Source organism: Castanea sativa, chromosome 11, assembly GCF_040712315.1.
Source record: "Castanea sativa cultivar Marrone di Chiusa Pesio chromosome 11, ASM4071231v1".
NCBI classification, from domain to species: Eukaryota; Viridiplantae; Streptophyta; class Magnoliopsida; order Fagales; family Fagaceae; genus Castanea; species Castanea sativa.
Window position 1 is genome coordinate 58,796,112 of NC_134023.1, and position 24,914 is coordinate 58,821,025.

The 24,914-nt window shown below is 33.8% G+C and overlaps 2 protein-coding genes and 1 non-coding gene across 3 annotated transcripts; all 3 read left to right on the forward strand.

Moving 5' to 3' along the window:
• The first annotated feature begins 8,978 nt into the window (after positions 1-8,978).
• Positions 8,979-9,052, forward strand: TRNAN-GUU (transfer RNA asparagine (anticodon GUU)). The gene has a single exon. It is a non-coding gene; the product is annotated as a tRNA-Asn (tRNA).
• Positions 9,053-10,421: 1,369 nt separating this feature from the next.
• LOC142618011 (uncharacterized) lies at positions 10,422-12,836 on the forward strand. The gene is made up of 2 exons (XM_075790988.1): positions 10,422-11,430; positions 12,065-12,836. The coding sequence occupies exons 1-2, from the start codon at positions 10,789-10,791 to the stop codon at positions 12,458-12,460; spliced, it is 1,038 nt and encodes a 345-aa protein (XP_075647103.1). The 5' UTR covers positions 10,422-10,788; the 3' UTR covers positions 12,461-12,836.
• A 4,269-nt stretch (positions 12,837-17,105) lies between these two features.
• On the forward strand, positions 17,106-21,468 carry LOC142614858 (thioredoxin-like protein CITRX, chloroplastic). Its single transcript, XM_075787503.1, has 4 exons — positions 17,106-17,450; positions 17,755-17,877; positions 20,653-20,733; positions 21,035-21,468. The coding sequence occupies exons 1-4, from the start codon at positions 17,205-17,207 to the stop codon at positions 21,149-21,151; spliced, it is 567 nt and encodes a 188-aa protein (XP_075643618.1). The 5' UTR covers positions 17,106-17,204; the 3' UTR covers positions 21,152-21,468.
• The last annotated feature ends 3,446 nt before the right edge of the window (positions 21,469-24,914 follow it).

Genomic DNA, 24,914 nt, shown 5'->3' on the forward strand with positions numbered 1-24,914 from the left:
GCTGGGGTTGGGACTTATTTTTTGATTGTTGTTAGAAATTTTACACATTTTTTGGTTTCATAGCTAATTTGTTGTCAAATATCATAGCTTCTTGTTGGAATCTATGTTCGAATCTGCTCTTGCACTTGTTAATGATAGTGTGTGCCTTTTATTCAACATCATATCATTGTAGAAACTAGAAACCTTAAATGATCTTATATCAGTTCTTCATCTAGAGCTTGGAAAGCTGTGAGAGGAATACATTGATGCTTACTATATTTGAAAAGGTATTCATATTGGTGCCATGGGAAGGTGGATAAGTATTGAACACATGACTTTATCCTCTGTATTATCCTTACTAGGGAAGTATGTTGTTCTTACGAAGAAAAAAGTGTTATTTGTGTTATAGTTTATTGGCAAATTTAAACTGAAGGGTAAAGAAAATAGTGGATGAACATATTCAAGTAAGCCCATTGGAAGCTAATTAGATGCTCATTCTGTTAGGTTAAGCATGAATCATAAGTTCACCTCAAAAGAAGCTTCATATTTTTGATATGCATATAAAAGTTGATCTTGTCCATTGATGAGAAATGAAATAATTATATTAGTGGAAGGAACATTAACAACTAAACTCAAATAAGCAACATGGAATGTGTAAGATAGGAATACACGCCTCATAGTATGTTCAAAGGTATTCATATTGGTGCTATGAGGAGGTATATAAGATAAGTATCCAACCCAGACTCTACCCTCTGAATTGTTCTTACAAGGAAAAAGTTGTTCTTACAAAGAAAAAAAGTGTACTTTGTGTTAAGAGTTTATTGGTAGATTTAAAAGAGAAAAGAAAATACTGGAGGAACATGTTCAAGCAAGCCATGTAGAAGCTAATTAGAAATTCATTCGATCATGTATTTTCTTTTCCGTTATTTCGTATAATAACTAAGAGTAGTATGTTGTGCATTTACTTGCATGATTTAAGAACTTTTGCCAAGGATAATTTCTTTTAAATGCTTATAGTTACATCAGTTTTTAGTTTTGTCTTGACTCTTAAACAGACATGTAATTTACATGAAATCATGAAGTGCCATGTGATTATGAACTTCAATTGGTAAGTTCATGTTGATGGAGATGTTTTGAATATTGGATCAGATCCTTTTTCATTTGTTTGAAATGGAGACATTTTATTTCAAGTAGAAATTTAATTTTTCATGAATTTAAAGGTACCCACATACATAGATGATATAGAGGATCCCAATTACCACATTTCATCCTGCCATGCAATTTCTCTTTTCTGAATTTATGTAAATTATTGTTAGCAAGAAAGAAAAATTTATGTGAAAATAAATTACTGCATTTTTGTAGCAATTTAAACTGAAATATCTGATTAAAGCAGATGATAGATGGGAACTATGAGAATTTTGGGCAAACCTTGATACAGAACACTGAGTATTGATTACCAATAAAACTCTGTTTAAGTGGATTGGAGGCACTCATTTCCAGAAATATGACTCGGTTCAATGATAGGAGGGAACTCTAATAGAATTTCGCTGCATATTTTAAGGATGGATTTGTGCAAGAACCAGATTTACAGCTAGGAAGAAGACATGGAGTGAGGTTTACATGACCTAAAAGGTAAAGGATAGAAAAATACCATCAGAAAGGTGGTGTTTGTTGCTACCATCCATAAGATTTGGCTATAGAGATATAGGAGAATTTTTGGTAGTAAACTCCTTCCTGAGGATTGTATTATTAAGGTTTTTAGGAATGCTGTCAGGTTTAAAGTTAGTGGCAGTACTAAACTCAAAAACTCCCTTCAGAATAGGGTGTTCTGCTGTGTGGAGGATTCTTAATTCTATTCCAAGTTAGGCTTGGGATGAGTTGTTTTCTTGTCTTTGCAGCCATCTGCTGCTGTTGACTCATTGTAGTGTGGTTTTCTATATCTATATATATACACACACACACTACACTAAGAACTAGGACAAGATTCAAAGAGAATTGCATTAGAGTAAAGTGAAGCCATTTTTGTTGGATGTGTTTATGCCTGGTAGGTGAACAGAGTCATGGCATTACAATTGGCAGGGTGTCTAAACTACAAGCATGATCTTTGAAATTGATATGGCAGTTCACAATTAGAAGTTGAAAGAATATGATGTGCATCAGTTCAATCATGTTTTTTAAAATAGAAAGTAATCAGAAATAGGCAACAATGTAATGATGACCCAATTAAGAAATAATAAAGTATGTAGTGAGTGGGTTTTGCATGTTGTGTACACTCTAGATTTGTTTCTCACAATCATTCTTAGGGTGGTCTATTGAGGATGCATCGTGCAAGCCTTCATAAACAGGAACAACTTTGACCATTGATTACATATATATATATATATATATATATATATATATATATATATATATATATATATATATATTGTTGGGGTTTAGGTTCAAGTTACACCTGATAGTGTAATTTTTGCCAATGCTACATCTCTTAATTTCTTTTTATTGGATGTGTATTTTAATAAATTTACCGTTGGATTAGATATTCTCTTTATACCTTTGAAACTTGTAAATCCAAGATGATTACAGATCAATAACTAATAAGTGGTTCAAAGTTGCGACTTCCACACGCACTTGATATGCATTTGGAGTTAAAAGTTCGATTAGTGAGTGCCAACTCCAAATGGGTCCAGATGACTACTGACTATGGCAATGGAAATGGACGCTATGTGACAATTGATTTGAAGCAAATTAATATGTTGTCCTACTAGCAAGTGAATTCTACTTAAACCTAATAGAAATTCCATGTTGACTAATATTCATTGAAAAAACAAACAAAAGGAAAAACAAAATGAAAAGAAAAGGCGAAAAGGTAAAATAAGGAACATTTCAGACTACAAACGTGTAGAGTATTAGTGACTACTAACTAGGTCAAGGTGACCATGGTCATGGAATTGGAAAATGCGTGTTCATATGACGTTTGATTTGAAGGAAATGCATTGTCCTATTGGCTAACACAATGAACCCACATAACCCACTAGATCTCTCAAGTCATGGTTTTAGTCTTTTAGATAAGATTAGTAACCTGAATTGGTTGGATGCTAAAAAGCTGGTTTGACAAATAATTTAGTGCCTTCAGACTATGTCATTTTCAACCCTTAACCATAATAAGCACTGTGAGTCTGTGACAGTGAAAGATGATGGAAAAGTTTGCAGCACCTATAATTTTGTCATGAAGTCATGGTTATTCGGGGTATGAAAGTAAAGTGGTATAAAATTTGAAGATCAAGCATGATTGCAGCATTAGTTTTGTTAATTAGGATAGTGCGGGGATTAAAATGTATATCAAATTGTTGGGAAAGCTTCCATAGACAAGTCCTAAACAAGTAGTAGTAGTAGTAGTTTTTTTTTTTTTTTCCAACAATAAGTGGGGGATCAAAATTATGTTCTTTCAGAGTCATAAGGTTCTTGGCCTAAACAAAAAGTTGTTGTACACCGTATATTCCCACTATTGCTTCTTCACAAAGTGAGAACTATTTGATGTTTAAAATATTGATTAATCTATTGAATTCACTATTCTTTTAACAACTTAGTCTTTTGAAAATTAATTTATCGTATTATTAGGTAGTATAAAGTTCAAATCCCCTTTCTAATCCTCATTCAAAAAGTTAAAAATATTATGAATTAAATGATTGATTCATAAGGTTCATGGCCTAAACAACAAACATTTGCGCATGATTTATTCCCACTATTGTTTCACAATGTGAGAACTATTTGATGTTTATAATATTTATTAAACTCTTGAATTAACTATTCTTTTAACAATTTACGCTTTTGGAAATAATTTACTGTGTTATTAGGTAGTCCTGAGTTCAAATCCTCTTTCTAATCCTTATTCAAAAAGCCAAAAATATCACATATTAGGTCTTACTTATCGAAGGCATGTTTAGACTTACATACGAGGGGAGTAATAAAATATTGGTTAATTAATTTTAGTATTTTTAAAATATCTAAACTTTTTAGATATTTAGTAATTTATTATTTGCACTTTGTTAACTTCGGTGGTTGAATTCCTCTCTCATGAACGTGCCAATTGAACTACAAGTCTTTTGAGCCGCGTTAAGTTGAAATATTGAATATATTTTACATTTTTTATTGAAAGCTTGAGCTGTTCGTAAAAGTTACTTCATAAATCAGTACCGAATAAGAGTAGAGTAAATTACATTACATCAAATTGGAGACACTCAAATGTGTGTGGCATGGGCAGCATGGCTTAGGTGAGGCCAAAGTTTATCTCCATCATGCAATGTTCTTGAAATCTCAAAGCATGGTGAGTCATCTCCATCAAACTTGTGGCAAGGTTTTTCCATAATAAGAGAGAGCATTTTTTTGTGGGTGAACGTAACATCAAATTTTTGCTTATTTTGGATGAGTTTTATTTAGATGGATTTTATGTTGCTAAATCTGGTCACTCCATACAAGGAAAAACTATCACAAAAAGCAACATGGTTTGAATATATATTCAAACCATGTGGCTCTATATATAGAGCAGGGCTCCATCTGTGTATAGTGCCTCGAATGCTTTCTCTTTCTATTTTTTACTGACAATAGTTTTCTATGACAATCATCATCACCATCACTAATTCTTGATGAGAAAAAGTTTGGTCCATGTTCTTCTCCAGGTGATGCCTTATGCTTGAATTCTTCAATCTGACTACTAAATACCAAGTCTTCCAAGCTCCTATGTACTAATCGTCATTGTCTGCATCAATTACGTGTATCCATAGTTCCAACCTTTGGTCAAAACTTAGAAGTCTTCTTGGACCAGGCTCTGTTTAGCTGGACGTGTTTCTTGTAACTTACATGGCATGATCTAAATCATACAAGTCGATGACCTCAATTTCATGTTAGAAGACTAGAATGCACAAATAGGAAGATTTCTATTTCACAACTCGTCGATATTTGCATTTGTGAGTAATCGATCAAAAATGGAGTCCATGTAATAGGAGTTGGTAGAAGTTAGAAAGTGTCTATTATTCATAGTCCCACACATAACACATCAGCATGTTGTGAAAAATAAGTGTGATATTGGGTGTGTCCCTTCAATTTTCCTCACACAGCCTATGGATGTAACTACTTTTCTAGTCTTGGATTTTTTTTTTTTTTTTTTTTTTTTCTGAAAAAAATTATGTCATATAATCTGTGGTTGTCTTCTTTTTTTATCTTTATTTTTTTACTATGTGACATTATATTAGTACATTAACAAAGCATCTAATACTATTTGTTAGTCAACTACCTCAAATATTTGTTAGTTAACTACCTCAATAGGTTAGTAGTTTAAGTTGCGTTTTTTAAAAATGCAGCTATAGGTTAGCTATAGCCGGGTTTTTGGAAAATGCGGCTATAGAGCACATTTTTAGTAGTGGAAGCACAATTTTAGCTCAAGGAAGTCTAAGTAATCCTTAATTTGTATTAAGTTGGATTTTATTACATCTGTGAGAAGAAGATAATAGTTGAATGAAAGAAATTTGCAGGAAGCCTAAACAAGAGATTAGCAAAAAAGAAAAGAAAAAAAAAAAAAAAAGCCTAAACAAGAGTTTGTAATAATTTTGTTCAAATTTAGGAAATTTTAACGATGTTGCCACACTTATTACAATGTTGATTATTTTTGTGTTATGTAGGAAAGCTGCTTTTTCACTATTTGGAAGGTTAACTTTTAGCAACCATTACAACTAACTTGTTAGAAATTCACATTGAGAATGGTATTTGCCATATGTTGGTTTAATTTAGCATAAAAGCCCCAAATCCCACTGCATCCAGACTTGTCAATGTAGACTTTTGCAAAAAAATTTTGCAATTGTGCTACAATGCGATTCTAAATGTAGAATCACATTGTAGCACAATAGTAAAACTAAATAATAGTTTTTTATTAAATCTGACTTTTTCTCTCTCTTTATTTTCTGTGTTTTGCAATTGAGATATATTATTTTAGTGTAAAAATATTATTTTAATGTGTTGTATTGTAAAGTAAAAGTTGGAATGTTGGGAGTATTATAAAATAGTATGATATAATTAATAAAGTAGCTTTTTGAGATGATAGAATAGAATATGATAGAATAATGAGATGTGAATGCTCTTAGTTCTATTCATGAGAAGGTCATAATCTCAATTAGCAGAAAGTTAAATTTGAAGTGTGAAGTTGATTAGGCATATTGTTTGCCGTACTATCATTAATTAATAGAGAAAATTAAAGGAGTAAGAGATTAGTGATACTAAATGTTAATGTGTTATGCGTAGCTGTGTATAGTCAACTGTGGTCTGTGTATATTCAATCAACCAATTTGTTGTACCTAACTCAATTCAACCCATTCCAATGTCTTGGGTTGGTTTTTCATTGATTTTTTTTTATTCTTAAAAAAAGAAAAGATTTCGATTAGGTTGAGTTCATGTTGGCAAAATTTTAAATATAAATCACCCAATTAAGAACAAAAACAAATCAACATAACCACCCAAAAACAAATCAACAAAGAAACAAAAGACTCCATATACAAATATATGAAACCAAACAAATAGAGTGATTCATGGACTTTGGGAGGGCATCCCCAAGCAATTCAACTTCAGCGAAAGACTTGGATTTGGTAATCCATTTGGCTAAATCATGTGCAGTTTTGTTTATTGATTTATTCACCTGCTTGAAGGAGCATAAACTTAGATAGTTGAACGAAACTCATTTTTTATTAGGTCTAACGAAATAATGCTAAAGTGTTCATTTGGGATCCGTTTATTTTGTTAAAAAAATTGTAAATAAAGGTAAAAGTTAGCTGAAATAGTACATTGAAACCTATGAATAATACTAAAAAGTGCAGTGTAACTTATAAATAGTAGTAAAAATAAACTGAATAGTAAAATAATTAGACAAAAATAATCCATGCCAAATGCACACTAATCCGATAATCAAACACAACCTAACCTGAACCTCATGGTTTATAAACCTACCATAGGTTGAGTTGGTTAAAGATTTCTTAAGTTAATGAACTCTTGGTGGATGGAAAAAACTTTAAACTGAATTCAAGTATACAACCTAACCAAACCTATACACACCTATTATTACCACGGACTTTAGAAAGGGCAAAAAAAAAAAAAAATAAATAAAGAGAGAAACAAGGAAAGAAAAGGAACCCACTCTAAAATCAACACCAAGAAAACACTTTCCTTCACCAAAACCCACTATACCATTGGGATAGGTTATTCTCCACTCAATTCCTATTTTACCAAAGTTTTGGCTCAAAGCTACCATTGATTTCTCAATGAACAACTTCTTAATTCTACTCCTATGAGACTCACAGGCTCCTCTGACCCATTAAGGAGAAAAAAAAAAGTATCCTTGCATCATAGATTTTGTTGGGCTTTTTAGAGGGTTTCACTTTCACTTTTTTCAACAGGCAAAGAAGACTTTTGTAAGGCTGAGTGACTGAGTGCAACATCTCTTTTTGTTAATTTGATATCTTGGGTGGTGACTAATAATGCCACTTTTACATGTAATTTATTAACTTTTGATGTGGAAAAAAAAAAGTTGGTCTACCTCTAACCCCTAAAAAATTAACCACTAAAAAGGGATAAATAAACTATAATTTGCACATAGAAGAAGACTTTCTTTTCTTTTTTTTTGGTGAAAGAAGAAGACATTCTCAAACCCATCAATAAGATTTAACTTCTGTGAAAGATTGAATCTAAAAAATGGGTCTTAATAATAATAATTATGTTTTGTGCATTTATTCCATCATTCTCCAATCAGATCCCCACAAGTGCTGCAAATGTTCATCATTATATTGGTCTAAATATTTGTCAGCATTTTCCTGACGAGGCTAAAGATCAAAGGCTATCAAGGCACTATCTTCAAAAGCCCACCACTCTCTCTTTTTTTCATCCACTTTTCAACCACCTTTCAAAGGCTGGCCAATGGCATTATGTACTTTTAATCCTTTTGATGATTGTAACCCCGTAAACTTTTTTTTTTGTTTGTTTGAATCTGAATTGGTTCCAAGTGCCTTACCAAGTGTGAACAATTAGGAAATATTTTTGTGTTTGAAAATAATTTTTTGATGGTTTTTCTTAACATTTTTTTTTAATATTTTTTTTCCAAGTCCTTTTTGCAAGGAGTTTTATTTTATAATACCACTTTTCCTATCCATATTTACCATCTCTAAATCCAAAATTTGCCAATCTTATACCGGTCGAAATTTAAACATATAAGTTGCGTTTGGAATAATCTTATTTTGGACAGTTTATTTTACTATTTTTTAGTACTATTTATGGATTTCATTGCACTTTTTAGTATATTTATGGGTCTTATTGTACTATTTAAACTAACTTTTAACTTTATATACAATATTTTCAACAAAAAATTTTCAATTTCAGCTAAATAAGCTGTTTCCAAATTAACGAACCCTTAATGCTGTTTTAAATTAATTAGCTTACAATTCAAGGACTAATCAAGAACAATTTTGAGTAAAAATTTTTCTCAGCTAACATAAAACTAGATTAAATTGATGTTTTTTTTTTTTTTTTGGCCTTTAAAAAAGAAATCTAGTAATTTTACTCTTGTAGGCATCATTTGGACCCAAAAAAGCACATAATATTCTGAAATACGATAATCAGAGTTATGCATAATAATTAGTATGTAAGTGGAAAACTTTGGACCCAAAAAAGCACATGAGATTCTGAGTTATGCATAATATGTAAGTGGCAAATTTTCGAAATAAAAATATATCCAAATTTCTTTAATATAACGAAAACCTAAGCCAACAAAACAAATCAATATTCATAGCCAGAGATATTATATTCAATAATAATATCTCTATCAAGTATCAACATGGTAATTTGATATTTAGAAGTTTGGAATTTTATCTTATTTTAGAATTGGAAGAATCGTACTAATCTGAAAGACCTGGAAAGAAATTTGTATTTATTATAAGTATAATAAAAGAGAAAACCAGTTAACAGCAGCTGGAATAGCTCAGTTGGTTAGAGCGTGTGGCTGTTAACCACAAGGTCGGAGGTTCAAGCCCTCCTTCTAGCGTTTGTTCTCCTTTTCCTTTTCCTTTTCTTTTTGGTTAAAATCCTCTCAACATCAATTAGTAGGGTAGGTCCTTTTGCTAATAATTTTTTTTTTTGAGAAACTTTTGTGAATAATAAAAACCTTATAGTAATGTTAATTTTATTGGATAAATTAAATAAAATGGAAAGAGCATCTAAGTTCACTTACCCCCACTTCCAACTTCCACAAAAAGAATTTAGTGTTTGACAGATTTGATTGTGGGTCAGGTCAGGGTCTGGACTTGTAGAATTTTGAGTAGATTTGGTAATCAATGAAATATAGTTCAACTTGAAACTTCATCACTAACCACTGACCAAGGCCTACCAAGGCTTACTTTTATGGCCAAATGGCCAAGTTTCTGTTCCTAGTGTCTCCTAGATTCCCTGCCCTTGACCATTCATTTCCCAATTGTAACCAACCATAGCCATTTACAAACCTTGGCTGAGTTAAGCTAGACAAATTACAATATGCATTCTTCATTGGAATCGAATCCTTAAATGAATAGAACATGTATTTCCTGTTATCAATTAGCCATTGAACCAACTCTCGCATGGATGCTTTACAAAGCTATAATAATAATAATAATAATAATAATAATAATAATAAAATGGTATACTTTAAATGCTACAACTTGTAGCCACATATATATTAAATTATGTAAAAAGAAAAGAACCCTTTTTATGTAAAGTGCTTCAAATGAAAATATAAAAGCAATAAGAGGCTAAAGTTTTTAATGTCGGTTAAGGATTTCCTTAGATAATACCTAAGGTTTATGACTAAGGAATGAAGTCAGACAATCCAAGACCCCAAGTTTTTAATCAAAAAATGACTCTAGCTAGGCTTATAGTTCACCACTTGATGAGGCATATTATGATTGGCCACCATTATGGCCAAGGCAGAATCAATGCGTCAATTGAAGGTGTTATTAGAAAGAAAGCCATTAGCATTTGGCTCTAGTGGTTATGAATCAATCCACCCAATAAAACTTTCAAAAAGGCACACACCCAAAAAGGCAAAAAGGCAAAGCTAAGAGAGAAAAAGAGAGAGAGAGAGAGAGAGAGAGAGAGAGAGAGAGAGAGGGTGTGTGTGTAAGCTAAGGTTTTTTTGAGTGAGGATAGCACATATATTGGCTAGTAATTGAAGAAGAAAGAAATAAGGTTGTGGTGGTGGTGGTAGTGAATTGGTGATAGGGATTAGAGAGTGGGTGACAGACCCACGTGAATGACCCACCACCACCACCACCCCCCTTATAGGCCCAAGTGGATGTCTTGGTTGGCTTCATATCAACGCTAACAGCCAAAATAACTCAACCACAACAATAAAACCAACATACCCACAATCACAAAACACTACCCCAAAATAAAAAATAAAGTGAAAAAGGAAAGTTAGGAGGTTAACATCATTAACTCATTTGACAAAGTGAAACCATTTTTCTTGGTTGCCCACTAACCCTAAATACTTTCCTTCTCTCTTTTTTTTTTTTTCTTTTTTTTTCTTTTTTTTTTTTCTTTCTTTCCTTTGGGTGGCCACTAATACAAGCTAGCCATTCTTTTTTGTTTTTATTTTTGCTCTCTCTCTCTCTCTCTCTCTCTCTCTCTCTAATGCTAGTGGTTGTGTCTCTCTTTCTTTGCAGTTATGAACTTATTTGATGGGTTCATACATGTTAGCAGCTAAAAAACAATAGGTAAAAGTTTAGCATAGCATGGGGAGAGAATGAGATGGATCACAAAGAAATTAACAAAGAAAACCCATCTCTTCTCTCTAACCATACCTCTACAACGACTACTACTACTACTACAATCAAAGAAGACTCTCCAAGGAAACCATTTGCTAGTGGTGGTGGCAGTGGTGTTGTTGTTGGTGGTAGTAGCGATAGGTTGAAAAGAGATGAGTGGAGTGAAGGAGCGGTTTCCAGCTTGCTTGAAGCCTATGAAAGCAAATGGGTTCTCAGAAACCGAGCCAAACTGAAGGGTCATGATTGGGAAGATGTTGCTCGCCATGTTTCATCGCGTGGCAACTCTACAAAGTCGCCTAAGACACAGACACAGTGCAAGAACAAGATTGAATCCATGAAGAAAAGGTACAGGTCTGAGTCTGCCACTGCTGATGCCTCTTCATGGCCACTATATCCACGTCTTGACCTTTTGTTGCGTGGAAGTGGACCTGTACAAGCTCCACAACCACCACCTCCACCGCCTCCGCCACCACCTCCTCCGGTTAATCCTCCTTTAATGTTATTAGAGCCATCACCAGTAGTAGTGTTGCAACCACAACCAGCAGCAGCAGCAGCTCCAGCTCCTCCACAAGTTGGGGTCACTCAAAACTCTCATGGATCCAATGGTGTTGATAGGTTGGCTAAGGTCTGTGATACTGCTAATGCTTTTACTTTTTTGTCAATTCTAGTTGTAACATGTAACTCTCACTTTATTCTTTCTTTCAGATATATATAAACCATTTCTTGCCATTGGGCTACTAAACTGGTTTCTCTTGTCTTATGATTTGTTCACTGTACTGCATGAGAAACTGATTAATGATTTTCATGACTTTTTGAAATTGTCAGAGAATTGCATACCATTACTCATATCTTATCATTTTTTTTCTTTCTAATATATAGGAAAGGATAGCATCATTGTTTGTAAATATGGCAAGATCACTAATAAAGTACATATTTCTCAAAATTTAAGTAGTTAGGAAATGTTCATTTAATCATAATTCTGACATTTTCCTTTTCAAAATAGAGGGTTGGAACTCTACATCACTTTGTTTAATACCATGATAAACTAACAATTATCTCAAATTAAAGCTTAAATAGTCAAGAAATAACAAATTTAATCGTTGAACCATAATTCTAAGAATCACTATTTAAGTAAACATGTGTTATTCTTCCAAGTAGTAGCTTGTAAGCATGCTATAGCTCTAGGAATATGCAAATACAACTCATGTTTTTTGAAGTGTTGGTAAGTTTTTTAAATTACATTGTTTCGTGTTTGACAGGAAGATGGAGTAGGAACCAAATTATCTGACCAAGTATCTGACAAGAATCATTTGGAGACAGATAGTAGCACACCAGCCCTTTATAATAGTGATAAGGACAAGTTAAGGTCCAAAAAAATGAAGATGAAAATGGAAAAGAAGAAGAGGAGAAGAAGAGAAGAATTGGAGATAGCTGAGAGCATACGATGGCTAGCAGAAGTAGTGGTGAGATCAGAGCAAACAAGGATGGATACCATGAGGGAAATCGAGAGGATGAGAGTAGAAGCCGAGGCAAAGAGAGGAGAAATGGATCTTAAGAGGACAGAAATTCTTGCTAATACTCAATTGGAGATTGCTAGGCTCTTTGCAGGCATTGGCAAAGGTGTTGATTCTTCATTAAGGATTGGAAGAAGTTGAGGTGATAATTGGAAGCTAATTATTATATGTATAGGCTTGTGTATTAACACTGAAAAGGGAAAAGGAAACTTTTGGAGAAGAAAGTCTTGAGGGAGATTTAACTAGTACTAATGGGACTAGTGTTTTAATTATTAAGAATCATAAGGTAGGTAAAATAACATCTCTATCTCATTGTACTATTGTTCTCTTTCTCTAAGCAATGCAGTGTTTCTACACAGAAATTGAAGTACATGTTATTAACTTCATACTTAATGATTTCAAGCACAATGACATATGATGATCATGGATATGCACTAAGAGAGTGTAGAACAGAAGTACATTGTATCATTAAGAGTGTTTCACTTTATGTTACACTAATTACAATATGTTATGTGTCTAGCCCTCTTTTTTGTTAATATAGAAGGAAATAACAAAAAAACAAACGGATGTCATAAACTGTGGTTGGTGAAGCATACATCAGAACAGATACACTGTTCGGATGTTAATTCATAGTACTTTACATTCAATATATACCCAAATTTGTGTATTGATTACCAATAAATGGTCTTATGTCACTGTGCTACCAATTTTAAAGAAAATTGATTTCCCATTAATGAACTTTTTAATTCATTTCAAAGGTTCGTTTCTTGAACTGACTACATAAAGTATCACAGTTCAAACCTAAAGGAAAATAAGTTTCAGGTCAACTTTAATATTCATTGAGGCTTAGCACTTGGAAGATCTACAATAATTGAGCATCAATAATTGCAAATGAATATAATTGTCACTTTTTTGTAGTCTAAGGTTTAAGTTGAACTACTATACTCTAAGTCAAGAACATATGCAATGAAATTAAGCTTTTGGGTTCAACCACTCTAAGTCAAGATCATATGCAACATATATAATTGAGGTTTAATTACCTTTAATCAATCTTAGTCAAGATCATATGCAATGCCATTAAGACATCGCCCAGCTCACCACACATAAAAAAAACTTCAAATTTATGAGAATTTACTAACTCTTATGGGAAACCTCTATATGAGATAAGGGAGGACTCCCCCTGTAGGAGTGAATAATTTCTTTTGATATAATACAAATATAAGTATATTATTTTTCTCTCTCTTTTTTTTTTCTCTTATTAATTAATTGAGAATGAAAAATGGATAAAAGGTTATATTGGTATGAGCTTCTAGTTCACTTCAAAAGGAATACATTATACATTTCCCATCACGCTATAGCTTGAACACGTAGAACTAATATCCTTCTAAGTTAAGGAGGCTTGAACACGTATAAAACTAACATCCTCACTTCTTAGCTTAGGTGCATATTAGTGAAGTTATTGAAATATATGTGCTTGTATATATGTTTGGGCGCATTCAAGTATGTTTATGTATATAACTTGGATTGGATCCAAGAATTGATTTTAGAGGAGGCAAAATATATACACATATACATGTGTGAAGTTGAATATATATATATATAACTCGGAATTCTCTCTTAGGGTCTCCTTTAGAACTCTCTCTGGGACCTCCCTTAAATCAGAATAACAATAAGGGACAACCCCCCTTATATAGGTAAATAAATCAGTAGACAAAAGTGAATAGTGACATTTTTCACTTATTCATATCAAGACCCATGAGGGGTATCAGGAGCAACATGAGCGCCCAACTCGGAAGGAATCATTTTGGCTTTGGAGCCGAAAGTAGTTTAGCATGTTGTGCCAAAAGCAACCAGCAACATCAGTGGGGATATCCCCAATAAAGACAACCAGGTAAATATTTTAACTTTTGGTGAAAAGAGTAGTCAACAAAAGAGGCTTTGGAAAATATATATATATATATATATATATATATATATATATATATATATATATATATATATATATACTTGCCACCAATAATATGAAAAATAAAATGTCATTTATGTGTATATTAAGTGATATTTTAATGTAAAAACCCCCCACTAAATCATATCATGTTCATTAATTTTTTTAATTTTTAAGAATTTTTTGCATAAATAAATCTTTTTTTTTTTCACTTTCAAAATTTTATTGCTTATTACACAAATTTTTATGAAGGAGAATAAATTGTTATATTAACAATTTGAGGTCGGTTATAGATCATCATAATCTGTGTATTTCTAAAAAGAATTGAGATCCCCCCCCCCCAAAGACCCCTTTGCTCCACTTATGATTTCTATGTCAAATTACATATTTAATACTTGTAATTGTTATAAAATGATTTTCAAAGTTTTCATGTTAATGTAGCGTATGGATTTTTATTTAGAAACTCAAACCAAAAAGAAAAAGAAAAATCCTCCTTAGAAGCTGAATTTATTTCTATGACGGGTGAACTCTGACTTGATTTGAGAACCAAAGCCCAAGAGGTAAATCCAAGGAACGTGCCGAACCTAAGGTATGATTATAGATGAAATGAACTACAAGTTGAGAGAAACTAGTTGGGCTTACAACTATGGAAATTAGGGATGACTACCTTCCCGAGGACCATAATTGAGGTGACCCCTTAAACCCTTTTTTTTGAGGTCATAAAGGTACCTCGGATAGCAACTTCCTCCTTCATGTAGGACTACCCATCTTCCACATCTTCCTCAAGGGACACGATGAAGAAAATGCAAAATCCAATGAAATAGTTACCTCCACATTAATGAGATCCCCTACCCAATGTCAGCCACATTAATTAAATGCTAAATGATTGGCTCAAACTATGGAAACACCCCTAAAAGTCCTCCTTTATGATCAAGAAATGGTGGGGCAGAGTGCTAATAGAACAAGTATCCCTCCAAATCCAATTGGGAGATGGACAGCTAAAGGATGAGGGAAAATGGCTATAAAAGAAGGAGAAGGGCAACAAGAGAGGGGATTAAGAAAAATAGAGAGAAAAAGTCTGAGCAAGAACTAGAGAGAAAGTGAGTATTTTTCTTATGCATTTGCTCCCTTGAATCTTTCTTCTATACCTCAGGAACATTGTTTCCATACAAATGAAAAATTAATTTTGCTTATTTTTGTCTTCAATCAACTACTTGTTCTTTCCATTGTGGATCTTTTTCCCATCATTTAGAAATTAGTTGTGTAGATCAAGAATATTTGTGGTTGGGTTAGTATAGAGTGTTTTAGACTCCCACAATTCCTTAAGTTTGAGTACACCCATTTCATATTTTTGATCAGTCTATAAATTTTTTTTTTCTTTTTTATGAAAGATCATTCTACAAATTCTATACTTTATATATATATTATGAATCAAAATACTACCTCATAATAATTTCTATTGGTGAGCTACCTCATAAATTCTACAAATTCTCCACGGAACTAAATCTCTCTCTCTCTCTCTCTCTCTCTCTCTCTCTCTCTATATATATATATATATATATATATATATATATATATTTTTTTTTTTTTTTTATATATCCAGTCCCAAATTTTCCCTCATGCATTACGCTCAACAAGAATCCACAATACACATAGTATGAGAATTTAGTTGGGTCCATTAAATTGGGCTGTCTTTTGCTGAATATCTCATGTCACAATTCTTCCAACAACCATTATATATACCAATGGCTCCAAGAAAATAGTAGGCTCATAACCCAACAGAATTGACTCAAGCTTTTTCTTGAAAGGTAATTTTCACCTTAGATAGCTGGTGCCTTTTAGCTTGCACATAATGCTCTAATATTCTTCCAAGAGTCACAAACTAGTCCTAATACCATCTTTCAAACCATCAACATAGGGAATGAGTTCTTTCAATTCTTCTGCATTCACATATTTTGTTACAATTTGATGATAATTAATTTTAATAAGTAAACCATCATTTTTAGATGAATTTTCAACTTTTTCTTCGCCACTCAAAATCAACAGTATCAAAGTTATATATACTACTATTTAAGGGGCTTCTCCTGTTTGGATTCTTCATTTTTTTAGTTCAAAAATGCCTCTACATCCTTATGTTTAAGTAAAGACAAAATTAAAAGACAATCCTATAAAAATGTAACTTTAATTCTCACTAAAACATTGCCTAAAAAATAGGACAACTCTCCTGTTAATTTTTAAATTTCTTTATCTACTTATAAATTAAATTTTCAAAATAAAAATTATATATATAATAATTAAATACAATTTTTTTCTACAAAATCGAACCACTCCTGTTAATTTTTAAATTTCTTTATCCACTTATAAATTATATTTTCAAAATAAAAATTATATATATATATATAATAAAAACATAGAGTTTTTTCTTTTGGTTAAAAAAAAGTTTCATCGCACGCGCAAAACGCGTGTGATGAGGCTAGTAGTATATAAAAGTTGTGTTGTATTTATGACTTTTCCTTCTTATTATCCTCACCAACCCATACCACAAACTACCAATTGCTAGAACATTGTATTGCTTTTTTTTAAATTAAACAAATGTGAGTGTCCAAGGTGATTCGGGAATTACAAGAGCTAGGGTCTCAATCTTACAAATCATTTCTCCCCATGATTCCGATTGAGAGAGAGAGTGGTGGTATGGTACGATTGGTAATTTGGTATCTCTTATGATGTATTGGTGCGGAGAAATCCCAGTTCCAAGTAGGACTACAAGTCTCCTAAGAGCCAAACAGAACAACAATATCCACTACCTAGATTTTGCTGTACTTCGAACAAAACCCATATGCAGGGTCAATGCTTTGAAAGTTAAACCTTAAAACCCCTTCCCCTCCAAAGCCTTCTCTCTCTCTCTCTCTCTCTCTCTCTCTCTCTCCCAAATAGCTAAAAATGGCTCTCCTCCAAATCCACACACCTGCTCATAGCATAACCACCACCCTCTCCCCCATTCTCTCCTTTCATTCCTCAACACCTCCTCCTCCTCTTCACCGTTCTCTTCCTCACTCCTTGAAATCCCACCACAAAAACTCACTCTTTTCCACCACCAAGACCGCACCTTTCTCACTCTCAACATACCCAACAAGGTTGCTTTGCCAACCCCCTCAGGGCACACATGTTAGAGAAAACTATCTTGTGGTATGTGTCCCACACAAACTCTCATTGACATTGTCATTACCTATTATAAGTTGTTGTGTTCTTGTAAATTTGCTATTGTTTTTGTGGGTTCAGCATGATTTCTTTGAAAATGTTGGAAAAAAAAAAGAAAAGTTAAAGAATTTGATGAATTCAATATGGGTTTTAGTTGAAGGCTTAGATTCTTTTGGAAGCAAAATTGGGTTTGACATTTTTCATCTTTTTCCATATTATAATGTCAATGTTGTCTGGGCATCCAGATTGAGCTTGAAGTTTAATGCATATGTTTGTTGTATTGGGTGAGCAGAAGAAGTTGTCAGCTCAGGAGGTTCAGGAGCTGGTAAAGGGAGAAAGGAGTGTACCCCTTATCATTGATTTCTATGCAACATGGTGTGGACCCTGTATTTTGATGGCCCAAGAACTCGAAATGGTATTGTTCGATATCTGCATTATAATATATGGCAATTCCAATAGTAGCTCTAGTGCTGTGCTTGCAATTTAAAGTGTTAACATATATTAACTGCTCATGTTTTTTAATTGTAATTCAATCTAGTCATGGTATAGATATCCCCCTTTACACTTAACCTGCCTGAGGCTCTATAGATGGCTTTGATGGAGATATAATTTGCAGGGAAAATTATAGTTTATGCACATGAGGTATACTCTGCTAATATCAATTACATCTGCCATTTAACATTACTATATAGTCAACAACCATAAACACATGTGCACCACAACTGGGTATTTTTCTTTTTCCTAAATCATAGGACATTAAAGTACTGATTTACTAATTGAAAAATGGATGAAGTGTCATATTTCTATAAGCACATTATTTGTGTACACTTGTTTTGAAATTAAAGTTTGAAGGAGATCAGTGAAACAAATCTCAAGAAGGTAAAGCATAACTTATTAAACCATAGGTTTGGCAAACAAATTCACCATATATTATATGAAGAAAAAGTGTAGTTTCCCTTAACTTTGTAATGTGTGAAGAGACCTTAAGAGAAAAGAAGGTGGGGGAGGGGCTATGGTGAGGCTATATGACACGTTTATGCCATTTTTTAAGAGTTAGTAGTTCCTAACTAACTCATTTGGTCTTTTTGAATATTGTAAGAGTTGTACATTTGGTAGATTGGTTGGCAATCATGATACTGAGATGGTTGTGTAATTAATTAATTCAACTGGTTGAAAGGAGAGTATGGGCGGACCATATTCAACCAGAGTTAAGTCATCTTGACTCAGCCATGTGAACTGAGGTTGATCAGTTTTATCTTCTCAAATTCTTGGATTAGGTGCTTCAGTTGATGGCTTTGATATATTTAGGTGATCATTTAACAGTTTGACTGGCTGGTATACCTACTTCTTTGAACAATGGGTTGTGGCACTTGGAGAATTATCAAAATAGGTAACTCATTAGCTGGTATTGGAGCAGTTATGCTTTGGTTCCTTTTTGTAATTAACTTCCGGTCTCCAAACAATTATATTTTAATGCTGTTAGACTTATTTTCACGTGATTTGACTTGTTTTGGAGCAGCATTGGTGTCACAGACTATGTCCAATATTTAATAGTTAGGAATGCTATACTATACCTCAGCTGTCCATGAGCTGGTTTGCAAATCATTGACAGAAATAGGATTCTTGTTGGAGTTGCTGATGAATAGCATTTTGAGAATTGTACATTACGGATTCTCAGATATCATAGTGAAGGAATTTTTCATATATCTCTTCATTTGTAGAGATTGGTATTTATAAATTTTCACTTCTTCACTTATTTAAATTGTGTTCATATTCTATCTCCATAGCACAGTGCTTCTCATGTGGTCTTTTTCATTCTGTGAATTTTACAAGGCCATGTATTGGACCACAATTTGGTAGCTCTCTCGATTATTTGGGATGAGCAGTTGTGTACAGATTTAGGAACACAAAAAAAGAGATACCCTGTAAATATTTTACATACGTTATCAGGATAAATTTTTTTTTTTTTTCCCTTGCCGATGTCCCTTAACCTGTTAGTTTCAACTTCTGCATCATGCCAGCTGACTGCAGGCGGTTGGGTTGTAAATTCATCCAAACTTCTGTATAAAACTTAAGCAGGACTTAATCTGCTCTTCTTGAGCTGCATTGCTCAAAAAATATAAATTACAAGTTTTTTAAAAAAATAATAATAAATTGATCATGAAGAATTGGCCATATTTCATGCTTCCTTTTCAAATTGTCAATGAAAATTACTTCAACAGAGGACAAAAATCTTGGAAAGATCATTGCTTTGGATTTTTTTTCTATGGGGATATTGACTTATGATACTGATGTGAATATGTTTCATCATCGGAGAATTTACGCTTTTGCATAATCTTATCTCAAGGAGGCGTGGCTAGCCTGTTTATTTTGTAGAAAGCAGTCTGATGAACAACAAAAACGAAGTTATCTTCTATTTTGGATTTAAGAATTTGTTGTGGGCTGTATCAAACTTGTTACGCTGTGAGCACAAAGTCTGTGCATGTCTGCTTGATCATTCCTAGAATCTCTACTTCAAAATGATGACTTAGTGTTGTCTAGGATTAGTAGATGCTGGGAAAGGAATAAAAAATTCTGTTTTGATTCAAACAACTTATTTTTACATGTTGTTAATTCTGATTTATATCAATTCCAGGTTAGGCTGTACACATTAGCCTTCTCCCTTGTGATGCAAATTTATGGTAGCTTAGAATTTTATATGAAGTGAGATTCTGTTTCACTAGCAGCTTTTATAAACCTCTTTGTTTGACAAGCTTATCAGGGCTGTTGATAGACTAATTTTTGTAATTTGATAAACAAACTGGTAAGATTTGACATCAGGTTGCTTTTGATTTCAATGAATTTGGAAATAGACAACCACCATTTAGTAATAGAAGCAAAATTGCCAAGTTTGGAATTCAAGAGCATTGGAATTTTAAGTCAAAACCAATGCTGCATGAACAGACGTTGAGAGAGAGAGTCTTACTGTGCTTATCATTCAAAATTTAGTTTATCACATATTGCGTTCACAGGTTATTTAGAAATTTTTGTAACCAAGATTTTATCCCTTGGGACACAGAAATTTCTTGTTCTAAAATTCATGGATTTTTGTTTAAATATTTATCAAAAGAAGTAATCATCATGATAGTATGATTTATTCTAAGGTTTGTGATCTCATGACTAATCTTTGCATCTGGATTCTTAATTGCAGCTTGCTGTGGAGTATGCGAACAATGCAGTGATTGTTAAGGTCGATACAGATGATGAGTATGAATTCGCACGGGACATGCAGGTAACCATTTTCTTTTAAATTTTTTTCCCCCTGCAGTTCTGTTGGTTGCATTGAGAAATTCTTGACAGAAAAGTAGGAATGCCATAGTAATGTTGTGCCTATATGTCAGAGGATATTTTCTGGATACATTGGACTGATGTAGTACCGCTATTTATCCAGAGCCACACTTGTTGTCATAATCGTTCTCTAGCAATAAGATTTTTGTTGCGATGCCAGCACCATAGAATATTATGTTCTGTGAATTTGATGGCATACGACTGTAAAGAAAAAAGAAAACTTATTTGTGCTCCTTGTGTCTCAGGTGCGTGGCTTGCCAACACTACTTTTTATCAGTCCAGATCCAAATAAAGAGGCAATCCGGACTGAGGGGCTTATCCCAATACAAATGATGCGGGATATAATTGATAAAGATATGTGAAGAAGCAAGTGAAACATTAGTTCCCAGCCAAAAAAAAAGAAGTGGAACATTAGTTTGCGAGCAGACAGATTTGGAGCCTCTGATTCTTGCGGGTGATGATGGTATAAACCTTTCGGTGACTAATTTGAGTTTTTCTATATTACAATTTGTGTAACTGAGATAATGCTTTACAGTAAAAAAAAAAAAAAAAAAAAATTGTGTAGCTATATGATGTATTATAGATAGGTGGTAGGAACATTTGCATTCGAGAATTTATGTGCATTCTATTAAAAGAGGGGGATGATATATATCTCAACCTTATTCTGCAAGCTGGCAAATCCTGGAATTAGGTGTGAGATGTCCTGTTGAGACTTCTAGTTACCTTTTTAAAAAAAAATTATTTATTTATTAGTTGTAACCTTGGCTGCAAAGCTGCTTGTACTTCTTTGGCATAATACGAAGGGTTAACATTCTGCAAATAAGATGAGACCTAAGTAAACCATGTTGTAGAGGTAAGATGAGGATTCACATGCTAGGTGAGAGTTCAACTTCAATCCCACTCCTATGGTGTGGATGCATAATAAGATGAGACCTACACAGATGTGTGGCGAAATCACCAACAGATTAGCATGAAGGACAAGTTTACTTGCAATTGATATAAAGTTGTGCCATTTATAGAGCAGGTCATGTGACTCTATAGCTACAGCCTAACAGGCCTTGTGTGATCTGCTCATTCCCTGTGTTGAATTATTGCATGATGCTGCCCAAAACCCATTTTATGATTGAGCCTTTTGTAAGCATCCTTGCACTCTAATGCAGAGATTGCAATGCAAAAACCAATAAATGGGATATATCATATGGTTCGGATTTTTTGATTGATTTATTTATTTATTAAAGATATGATAAAATTTGAACCAATGGTTTTTCAAAAAAAAAAAAAAAAATTTGAACCAATGGTATCTAGTATCTAATTCGAAGACAAAATTCTTGTTGAGTTAATTAGAATTATTCGTGTTGATTTTAAGATGTGGTTGTGTATATAACTATATATCTTTGTAAAGCAATTGGTAATCACTAGAGGATTTTATCTCAAATACTTTACGAGTTTCTACAAGGATACATTTGAATAAATTTTAGACCTGTGTAAAATAGTCTTCGAAATCTACCAAATTTTAAGATGCTACAGTAGTTGGGAGTGGATGACCCAAGTTTGATTTTCCAATATTTTAATTTGTAGAAACGTATAATTTATTTAACCCATTGAGCCGCATATAAGTTCTTTACTTTTGTGTGCGACTTTGTACAATTCATTAGAAATGTGGGTAAAGGAACAAAATATTTTGTTTTTTGATAAACTCCAAAAAAAAGAATATATATATATATCAATCAAACGGAAGCAAGGAAACTACAGTCAACCTCACAAACTGTCCTTAAGATATCTGGAAGACTGAGTTTATTGAAACAAAATGACTTAGAAGATGAAAGGGAGAGCTTTGTAGTAGTGTGAGCTACTGAATTACAATCTCTTTTGACCCAATTGAAAATACAATTAAGAAAAAACTCTAAGACTAAGGATGCTATTGGCAGTATTGCTAATAGTCCAACCTGGAGTGGTTGGCGAGGAGGATAAAGGATCAAAGCAATTTTTGGCGTCTCCCTCAATGACTATGCGTGGCCATTTTTCAACTTTAGCAAGCTGGATAGCCCAAGGAATGGCGAATGCTTCAGCTCTGAGGGGGGAGCATGTAGGAGTAGACCTTGCCCACGCCTTAAATACTTCGCCTTTGTGGTCTCTTGCTACAACAGCAATTGCATTGCTATGTTTATCAATGGCAGCGTCAGTATTGAGTTTTATCCAATAGAGGGGGGGGGGGGGGGGGGGGATTCCATCTGTGAAAGGAGGCCGCAAAGCTGGAGGGGGGAGGGATACTAAGGACCTTACCAAGGAATATTCTACTAGCCTTTGATGGATTAGCTTGATGGATGCATGAATATCTATGACTTCGCCATGGTGTTCAACCTAATTTCTTGCCCACCAAATTTCATCAAGAATAAAGGCCATGTTTAGAGTGATGATCCAAAGTTCATCGAGGGGGGAGGTAGGGCATGGGGCTTGTGGTGGATCAATGAGTAGTTTTATGATATCTTCACTATTAGAGCATGAGTGGCCTTCAGGTTTAAAACTCCAACAGCAGGAAAACCACAAAGCTCTAGCTATTGGGCATTGGAGGAATAGGTGGACTGTGGATTCAGTTTCTTGGTGGCACAGGGGACACAAAACATCCTGATTGGCTATTCTTCGTTGAAGATTCTCATTGGTTAGAAGTATGTTTGCACCAATTCTCCACATTAGCATCTTGACTCTTTCGGAGGCCTTAATCCTCCATAGCTTTTTCTAGCCAACATCAGAGTTTATAAGTCGGAGGTGCTGTTCTATTACAGTTTGAAATGTCGACTTAACTGTGAAATTTCCTTTTGGATTGTGGACTTAGATGAGCTTATCTAGTTTCTGCCTCAAAGAGATAGGGATAGAGAGGATGGCTTTTGAGGACTCTGCATCGAAGATTTCCTGAATGAGGTTAGCTTTCCATGCCCGAGTCTCCCGATCTATGAGAAGAGATACCATTAGAGGGTTTCTTGGGTCATCCTGGGTTTTGGGTTTGGGACAGAACCCATCAATCCAAGGTACCCAAGGATCTTCCCATACATTAATGGACGCTCTGTCGCCTATTAGGTAGCATGCACCCTTTACAATTATGGACTTGACTTCTTCAATAGCTCTCCATATTGGTGAGCTGTGTTTCGATTTGCTTTCATGCAGCCATCCCTCCTTGACTTTATATTTGGCTCTTAGAATTGACATGCATAGTTTATCCCGCTTTGAGGCGATTATCCACACTAATTATCTAGCAGCGCACTATTAATGTCCTTGGCCTTTTCAAAACCAAGCCCTCCTTTAGCTTTCAGAGTGCACAACTTATCCCAAGATTTCAGAACTAGAAACTTACCCTTCGGCTCTTTTGGTTTCCACCAGAATTTTCTAGATAACGCATCCAATTTGTTGCAAATGTTGTTTGGAACTTTAAAAGAAGACATGGTGTAGACGGGGGTGGTTTGAGTAACTAAGTTTATGAGAGTACACTTGCCAGCCCATGAGAGGGTCTTACTTCTCCAACCTGCCAATCTTCCTTCGAGCCTGTTTAGGAGATAGCTGAAGTCCTTTTTCGGTGATCGAGAAAGAAACAGAGGAGCTCCCAGATAAATGGCATCGTTCTTTAGCTTTTTCATCTGCAAAATTTGCTTGATGGCTCTAGATGACTGTTGTTGGGTTTGCTTGGAGAAGAAAATACCTGATTTGCTTCTATTCAAGTTAGAATCTCACACTAAAAAAAAGTGGGCATATAGTGGTGCTTGAAAAACGCTACCAGAATTCCTAAAAATGCTACTATAGCCCTAAGTGGGCTATAATGACGTTTTCTACTGTGCAATCATAATGCTATTATTGTACCGTAACTATAGACCTATAGCAATGTTTTACAAGAACACCACTATAGGCCTTTTTTTATAAAATAAAATAAAAAAAAAGGCTATAGCAGTGTTTTAAAATGCTACTATGGGTATGGACCTTTATATATATATATATATATATATATCTTTTTTTTTAAAATTGGCTATTGCAATGTTTCAAAACGCCACTATAGCCAACAACCACCAACAAAAAAAAATTATGAAACATAAAAATAAATGCTCTCAAATTTTAATTAAATTAAGATATACAAATCAG